We start from the raw sequence: 9,269 nt of genomic DNA, 5'->3' as shown, positions 1-9,269 counted from the left end.
CTCTGTGCGCTTGCGCATTGGATGGCAGGTCGATGAAACTTTGCGATAAAACTGAGGTGAAACTTTGTCCCCCCTAATCGCGAAACCGGCGCACGCATGTTGTCGAATGCTTGCTTGGCAGAGATGATACACAAAATCAGACTGCAGAAGAGTGCGTGAGCTTGATCGAGCGCTCTCTTACGTAAATGAATGTATACATCTAAAAGACAAATTGTAAACGCGCTGCAAATGTCTATGTCATTGCTTGTTCCGACTCTATAGCTCTAACAAGATGCCTTAAACTGGCAAGTACGCTATTAGTAAACTTTGATTGTATGGGAAGGCACCGCGTACTTTCACAAATAAACGTGATGCACTAAAACTGTTTTTGTTCTGGGATTTATTCTGCTCCTTGATTCTGGTCAGAGATAATAATAAACCCCGAATTTCACGTACGTGTGTGTGTGCGTGTGTGCGTGTGTGCGTGTGTGCGTGCGTGCGTGCGTGCGCGCGCGCGCGTGTGTGTGTGTGTGCGTGTGTGTGTGTGTGTGTGTGTGTGTGTGTGTGTGTGTGTGTGTGTGTGTGTGTGTGTGTGTGTGTGTGTGTGTGTGTGTGTGTGTGTGTGTGTGTGTGTGGAAATATTAAGCGCGAGGTGTGCCTATACTCCTCGTGACGTGACGGTGCAGGTCCTCCAGGTTTCTTTTATAATATATTGGCGCACCGTATATCCACATAACGGCGAGAAGCTCGAAGAAGGCCACGTAGCTGAGCAGGAATCCGACCACCTGGCTGTCCACCAGCTGCACAAGGTACAGGCCCGCCTGCAATCGTCGGCGCATACATATATCATTAGTCACGCATATATACGTGACCAATGGTGGTAGTATCTTACGGTGGTAGTATATCACAGGGCGACAGAAGGGGGATTCAGGACGAGCTATGTAACTCTCAATTTGAATCCATTTGGAGCGGAGGGCGTACCTAAAGGAAGAACGAATACGTACGCCAAACAACCATGCAGTAAAAGTGAAATAGCCGACCAACGTGATCGCAATCAGCACTCGCACTTCGATTTATTTAAATCATCTTATACAGGAGGTTGTGATCTAGACACGGCGGCTGGAGTCTCCGTGAAGGGGTTCTTGCGAGTATCCATGAACGACGTGAATTCACGAGATACGGCTGCAAACGTAAAACTTGTGTTGACAAAAAAAAAAAAAGACTGTGGTCACCTAGCGCAAAACGACGACAAAAGGGAGGGAAGAGAATCAATGGGAGTGCTAACTTTCGCCCGATTTGTTGCAACGACTGATTTGTTGCAATAAATCAGTCGAAAGTTCATACTGCTCCTCTTCCCTCCCTTTTTTTCGTCGTTTTGCTCTAGGTGAACATAGTGTTTTTTGAACACAAGTAATATGAACCGACTAGCGAACAGCAGATAATTATGTGCAAACGTAAAACGGCGAGTAGTTTAGGTGTCGTGAAAGCAAGTCCACGTTCGGTAAAAGGCGCACGCATGCGCAGATTCCATCCGGTATTCCGGTATCACGGTAACGTAAAAAGTACGCGGACAAACTAAACACCTCTAATAAGTTAATGTATAAACGTTAAACCCTAACCACACGTACGCGTAACAACTCGTCAGAGCGCGGTATGCCTTCTCCCTATGGAGAGAGAGGGCGCGCAGCTTCGTGTATCCGTAGAGTTACTGTATATGCTACCTAAAGGAACCATATACAGTGACTCTATGTATCCGCGCACCCTCTACCTCCATAGGGAGAGTGCGCGGCGCTGAGTCTATACACGCCACGCGCTGACGCGTTGTAACGCGTACGTGTGGTTAGGGCTTTAGAAGCCTAATTTTGAGCGAGAAGCCCCGAAAAGCGTGCGTGAGTCGTCCGTCTGCGGTAATGTGATATAGACATTTCTTTTTTGTTCAAATATACGCGCCGACATCATGAGATTTTACACGAATGATTTTTTATCGTTGTATGCCGCGGCGTCGAGCTAGCAAGGCCACGAAACGCCGAATCCATATATACAGCCAGGCACGTAGGCAAGGGGGGGGGGGGGGGGCGAAATTCGTCCAGCCTTCTATATTCCCGGGCAACTTTTTTTTTTTCTTTTTGCCATGGAAAGACTTTCTTTCGAACAATTAGGCCTTGGCCCCCCCCCCCCCTCCCCCTCCCCCCGAAAAAAAATCCTGGCTACGTGCCTGTATACAGCCATTGTAATAAAAAAGCACTCGTTTGGGCTAATTGGTGCAAGTTGAACACAGGTTGCGGGGTTATGCGCTGCATGGGCGGTACAGAGGGGACACTTACGAAAGCACAGAAACTTGTCCTGGTTCTGTTTTTCTGTGCTTTCGTAAGTGTCCCCTCTGTACCGTCACTACCGCGTCCATGCAGCGCAAAACCCGGCAACCTATGTTCATGTTGAAACTTTTTTTAGCGCGCACAAAAGCGCGCTAAAAAAGTTTCAACATGAATTCATACCAACTCGTCCAGCTCTCAGTTTTACTACAACCTATGTTCAGCCATTGTAATGCTTATGAGTGTGCGGTCATTGTTATCAGCAGCAGCACCCCGGATACTCCCACAGCAGGACAAAGGCAGCTTCCTAGTTTCACCTATTAACCCAGTCCTGTGCTTGCTGCGGCCACGTTATCCCCGCAAACTTCTTAGCCTCATCTGCCCACCTCTCTGCCTCTCCTTCACGCGCTTGCCTTCTCTTGAAATCCACCCAGTAAATCTTATGGACCAGCGGTTATCTTGGCTTCTGGCTCCTGCCCATGTCTTCTTGATTTCGACGTCATGAACACGCGTTTTCTCCGTGACCTACTCTGCTCTCTCCTTGTCTCTTAACGTTACACCTATCATTTTCCTATCATTTACATCTATTTTCATCTACAGTACAAATGTTGCAGCTGCACGGCTCCCTCCGTACCTCGGTGACGAATGGCATGCCGAGCAAGAAAGCAACGACGCAGTAGGCGACTGCAAAGTGTCGCCGGTACCGCTGCAGCGACGGCCAACAGTCGGCCAGGTGGGTCAGCGCCACGTCGACCATCGATAGCTGCAAAAGCGAGTGTACAGGACAGCATATTTCATAGTCCCACATAGAGTTGCTGTATATGTTCGCTTTTGCGTGGGACATCTACCGTATAGGAGGCTGTGTTGTGACTTGCTAAGCAGAAAAACCTGAAGAGGCACGAAAGGAAGAGACTAGACCTTCGTGGACTGATCAATTATTTCTTCTAAAGCGTTGGTTTTGCTACCGCAAGGTTTGGTTGTAGCGCCAATTCCCGCCGTCTAACTTTCCTCGCTGTGTTACTTGCTGCTACAACCAAACCTTGCCATGAAGCACCGATTAGCCTGCATCGACAACCTTGTTATTGCTTATTTCCCGGCAAGAGGATCATTGCCACGAAAGGAAACTTTGCATTTCTTGAATTTCGCGCCAAAACCCTGAGTCGCGGTGCGTCGGTGTGACGTCATCGATCCCGGTGTACTTTATCGCGTTTAGTCCCGGCGTGGCGCATGCAGTAACTGTTCTAAAAGTTTCAGCGCAGACTTTAGTTACTTTAGGATGCAACTCGGTCCATCTCTGGTGACAAATATTTACTCGGCCAATTTTGACGGCATCGGAGGCGATGATGTCACGGCGAGCTGGCGCGGTAACTTCAAATCGGCATCGCCACCTGTCCTGTGGATCCGATTTGCCAGAAATGGCTCGCGGACCAGGTGACAAGAGCTATACCTTGGCCAATGGATGCCCGTAATCTAAATATACCAAAATTTGTATGGCGGGGCAAGAGTGTATGACGAAGATTAGTGACAGGTCGTAAGACGCAAATCATGGCATGTATGCCATGTACGGCTTGATTTACATGACACAGTCTTGGGGCGCTCGCGGTCATTTCGTTAAACGGATATATACCAAAATTGGCATGGAGTGGAATGACTGCATGACGAACATAAATTACAAGTGTAAAATTAACATCATGCACGCATGTCATGTAAGGCATCATTTACGTGCCACGGTCATGGCGCGCTCGTGTCATGAATGCCTTGATGTGCCTCGAAAACAAACAACGCGGTGTATGCAGCTCCTCGCTGACTGCTTCGCATTGCGTCGATTCCCACAATGCGTGGGATCTGCCGAATTTTTATGAAGGGGCCTCGTGGTGTAGCACGAGGGTGATTCACTAACAGAGCTCAACCAATTTATTCTCATCAGAGTTTGAAAAAACATATAGAAAGTACGACTATCTGACCCGCCACGGTGGCCTGGTGGTTATACGGTCATTCCAGCGACGCAGGCGGCGCCACGCGGCCCTCCTCCGAAGCTTCTACACGGTGATGTGACCGCCGTTGAACGTCGCTTTGCCTTCATTAAAACATCTTGGCGTTTTTTAACCGATAGAAAGTATCGTCTGCAGCGAAACTAGAGGGCCTTACGAGCTTTGCTGCTCGAGACGCACACGCTTGCGAGATCACCTCATCACCATCTCGTCCGCCCTTTTGACCTACCGAGGCGCCGTCTATAGTCTCTGGAATGATCGAATAGTGCTCGATTGTGGACCCGAAGGTCGCGGGATCGAATCCCGGCCGCGGCGGTCGCATTTCGGTGGAGGCAAAATGCTGGAGGCCCGTATACTCTTTAGGTGCACGTTAAAGAATACCGGGTGGCCGAAACTTCTGGAGCGCTGGAACGTCCCTCATAATCATATCCTGGCTTTGGGACGTAAAACCCCAACAATCATTAAAGTACGACTATCTCCTCCTGTGACTTCCATAACACGTGTCACTTCGCCCTGTGCGTCAGCGATGTGGCTGTATGAAATGCTACAACTTTGTGACGTCATATAGCGGATGCACGTCTTTATCAGAATTTCTAATGCGCCCGGCCCTCCGTCAGTGCTGTCGCACCTCTTGTGGAAAGAAAGAAAGAAAGAAAGAAAGAAAGAAAGAAAGAAAGAAAGAAAGAAAGAAAGAAAGAAAGAAAGAAAGAAAGAAAAGAAAGAAAGAAAGAGAAAGAAAGAAAGAAAGAAAGAAAGAAAGAAAGAAAGAAAGAAAGAAAGAAAGAAAAGAAAGAAAGAGTAGTGGAATGGAGGACGGTTATCGGGAAGTCTGAAGTTTAATTCAAGAAAGAAAGAAAGAATCGAGGCGGGGCTTGAAGAATCGGCAGAGGCAAGCATTGTGCCGGAAATAACCACCACTAGGCAACAAATCTCGAACGTCACTTGAATAGCATATGTCGTGCCATCTGGCGGTGTACTCACCTGCGAACTGCTTCCGGCGATCAGGACAAGCAGGAAGAAGAGACAGGAGGAGAGCCAGTGCACCGAGTACTTGCTCATCGCCACGAATATCACGCTCTGGCCTGCTCGAACACCGTACATGCAATGGACAGCTTGATGTCACAGACGTGGGTTCTCGCCGTACAAGAAGGCTAACGGGTATGTCACGTGACTACACTGACGCCAGCCATAAAATGAAGTATAGAAATATATGGGAAATATATGGCTGCTTCAGAAGTCAGCTATTAATCCTTTCTAGTAAAGCAATTAAGCAGAATACAAATAAAAGTGTCCCTTACTCCACGACATAGTCAGCAAGAAGGATATGTATGGTCGCGTCGTCATAGAGAGCCTAGGCACAATTTTAAACTCTGGCTAGAGGTAGCTGGGGCATGCTGATACACGTCTGAAAAAATACTGTCGTGACGCGTTAGACATACAACGAATATAAAGATGTCAACGAAAGGATGACATAACAAAAAGCGCTAATATATTTTCAACGAATTAGAGCAGGGGTCTCGAACACGCTGCCCGCGGTCTTTTTGGTAGCGGCCCGGCATCACATGATCGTGTTCATCCCATATTTTCTTTTCGTAATAAGTATGTTCATTGCCTACAAAGACGTGACCGTTCTCAAGCATCCGGATTTCCACATTATAATCATTCTCGAGATCAGTATCGATATGTTTCTCGAAACATGACGTCAGATCCCCTTCAGAAGTGACCCATATATGCGATATGGAAAGGCATTCTGTCAAATGGCAACGTTAGTTGACATTTCGTTACGCCCCCCCCCCCTCTTTTTCTCACCCGCTTCGACTTTCTTCACCATATACCGGCCCATCGGGAGGCTGAATTTCGCGAGTGCGGCCCGCTAGCAGAGGTGAGGTTGAGACCCCTGAATTCGAGCACTGTGCACTACCACGGGAGAGCTGTATGGAGAGAGACTGTTACAGCCATATATATCGTGTGGCAACATATCGCTAATAAAGCGAACTTGCTTTTGGACATGCTGCCGTGCAGTATCCTGTCGTTCTTGCTCAGGCTGCACTCTGTAATATTTGTCTATCGCTTGCATTATCATTGGGAATAACATTAGTTTAAAAAAAGAGCATTGAAGCCTTCAGGATTCCTTTGTATCCTTTCAAGCTGTCTTTTGTAGAGACGCGTAGATATTCGGGCTATAGTTGGTACAATGCAATGAAAGAAAAGCGATAAAACACGCGGACAAAGGAAGAACGTGTCGCATAGTCTAAAAAAAAATTAGGAGCCCTTCCCTGATTGGGAAAATGGGGTCAAGCGAAGCTTGGCGTGTGCGAGTGTTAGTACTTCTCTTTCTTTCTATCGCACAGCGTAATGCTCCTTCCCAACCGTTTCCTTCCTCCATGCCGGGAATTGGACCTTCACCCAGGTGCTTAGCAACGCAACACTGCTGTTGCTACAGGCAACAACGACGGTCACGAGTGGAACCTATGAAATGCAACAATGAAAGGCAGCAATGAAATGTGGCAAGCCGAAATGACAGGTTTGTCTGTCTTGTTCGATGGTCCGATAGCCCTCGGGAATAAACTGAAGGCTATACAAGCCCTGACCTCCGTGCACGACGTCCTTGACGGGGATGTTCAGACTGAGCGCCATGCTGCCCAGCGAGGAGAACACGATGATGGAGTACATCAGGCTGGCTCCCAGGGTCAAAAGCGTCACCATGAACACCACCCTGCGACACGAGTCGGGATGCGCGCGCAGCCACGTTCAAACATATATACACCTGTGCTCTGTACTATGGCAACACGCGGATACATTGTGTTACTTTTCTTACGTCTCACTTAAGAACTTGACTTGAACAGTCGCTCGGTCCCTTACGCATTCGCCTAAGACGACTGGAAGGCTAAAGACTCCTTTTTCTTCTCTGTCGATTGCTCTGATCCCGTCCCATCGCTTTTCGCACCCAACGTGGTTTTGTACTGCCTCCGGGGTCGGTGGAGTTGGAAGCTTTCTGCACCTCACGTGCTTTTGCACTGCCTCCGTGATCGACCCACCTTTGACCAAGCGACGATGTCACGTGATGACGTCATCATGTGCAGTCACCCGATGAGACGTCATAGTGACGTCACAATGTTGTCATGATGAAGTCAGCTATATTGGTTACATGTGACGTCATGATCACGTCACGTGTCACAGTGTGACGTCATCACAATGGCGTCGCGTGTCATGACGTCACAGGGTGACGTCATCACATGATTTTTTGCATCACCCGTTTCGAAGGTGCCGATGCCAACGGTCAGTTTTCACACTTCGTGAGCCATCTAGGGCTTTAGCCTTAATATTGTTCAGATTTCTTACGAGATATAGCACGGCTTGACAAAGAAAACGAGTTGCGAAAAGAAATATTACCGCGCCAACCAAATAATGTGTGCTCGAAGGTTATCGTGAAAGGTGCGATTTCGGTCGTCTGATGAAGCGAAGCGCGTGGTTTTCCCAGATGACTATGTAGTACCTGTGCACATTCTCAAAGCGGCGACAGAAGCTGCCGAAGGTCACCACCGGACCGTAGCTGACGCCGATGGTAAACAGCACCTGCTCCACGGCACGGGTCCACACCTGGTCAAAGTGGGCATATTTCAGATTAGATTAGATTAGATTAGATTAGATTAGATAGATAGATAGATAGATAGATAGATAGATAGATAGATAGATAGATAGATAGATAGATAGATAGATAGATAGATAGATAGATAGATAGATAGATAGATAGATAGATAGATAGATAGATAGATAGATAGATAGATAGATAGATAGATAGATAGATAGATAGATAGATAGATAGATAGATGAAATCGTGCCTGTCTTCTTGTGTCTCGTCCGTTTGCGCTCAATATTTTCTAGAATGAACCAACGCGCCCAACAAAGCGTTTTATTATGATCTTAACAAACTTCTTTCCAAGAGCAACCAGTGCTGTAAATTGTACCATTCTTTCCATAGCTGAAATAAGAAAGAACAAAGATATAAAACAGTGACGTCACCGTGATCTGTAGCAAATCCCTCCAGCGAGGGACGAGCATGAACCAGATGCCTATGCTGGAGCCCTCTCTCCACAGCGTCTCGATCATCAGCAGCATCGTCAAACCGATGGGCAGCAGAGTGATTATGGACAGGCGCTGGGGACAGAGACCACGTGAGGTTAAAAGAATAGAAAACTGGGCGAGTTGATATGAATCGATTATGGGAAATAAAATTCGCGCTTTTGTCTTCTTGTCTTCTTTCCTCACGTCTTTGTCTGTTGTGTGCACGCTGAGAAAAATTCTGATTTTAGTTCACTTAGTGCTTATTAAAAGCCCGTGCTGTAGCAAAGACCACAACTCATCATAACCAGGATAAGTTTAGAAAGCGTTTCAGTACCAAGGGCACCTGGCTTGTATAATTTGACATTGTATAATTTGATTCAATACAACAGACTGAGCAGAAAGAGCAGAAGATGGCTTTCGCCTTCGAGTCATCTGAGGCGAACGCATAAGGCATCGTGTGAACTTTCCTCTTCCAATCATGTTCCGCAATGCTTCCTCCTTATTTAGCTTGTTCCTCCGCATAGTGGCTCGGATATGCCATGAAGTGGCTGTGCCTACATGCACGTGCATGTATACCCCCCCCCCCCCCCCCCCCCCCCCCACACACACACCATAGCGCAAAACGCGAAACGCCTATTCATCTCGGAGGCTTTCGCTCTGGCGATACCGGTTGCCCGGCCCCGAACAAAACCCTACCAAAACGGCAGAGGACAGCACAGGAAAATGTAAAGGCGAATTGCACGCCCTATCCAAGCCCGTACAGTAGCCAAGTGCACGAAATCTCGTCTCATACGTCACGTAGCTCTGCTTTTGTCGCGCCGTGTTATGCCAAGGAAGACGCCTTATAAACATTGTAGTATAGAGCAACGCCAACAACAGGGAGCTTGGTTAGCGCAAAAAAAAGAGAGAGAAAGAAAAAAAC

General features: G+C 47.5%; 1 protein-coding gene across 1 annotated transcript; it reads right to left on the bottom strand.

Moving 5' to 3' along the window:
• Nucleotides 1-620: 620 nt before the first annotated feature.
• LOC119372368 (sodium- and chloride-dependent glycine transporter 2-like) lies at nt 621-8,711 on the bottom strand. The gene is made up of 7 exons (XM_049419880.1): nt 8,682-8,711; nt 8,306-8,440; nt 7,779-7,882; nt 6,874-6,998; nt 5,264-5,364; nt 2,926-3,054; nt 621-800 (listed from the first exon to the last, which is right to left on the bottom strand). Exons 1-7 carry the CDS (start codon nt 8,709-8,711, stop codon nt 621-623), a joined length of 804 nt encoding a protein of 267 aa, XP_049275837.1.
• Between the last annotated feature and the right edge of the window lie 558 nt (nt 8,712-9,269).

The sequence above is a fragment of the Rhipicephalus sanguineus genome, chromosome 10 (genome assembly GCF_013339695.2).
Source record: "Rhipicephalus sanguineus isolate Rsan-2018 chromosome 10, BIME_Rsan_1.4, whole genome shotgun sequence".
Lineage (NCBI taxonomy): Eukaryota > Metazoa > Arthropoda > Arachnida > Ixodida > Ixodidae > Rhipicephalus > Rhipicephalus sanguineus.
The sequence above is the reverse complement of the archived record's forward strand: the minus strand, read 5'-3'. Positions and strand labels throughout refer to the sequence as shown.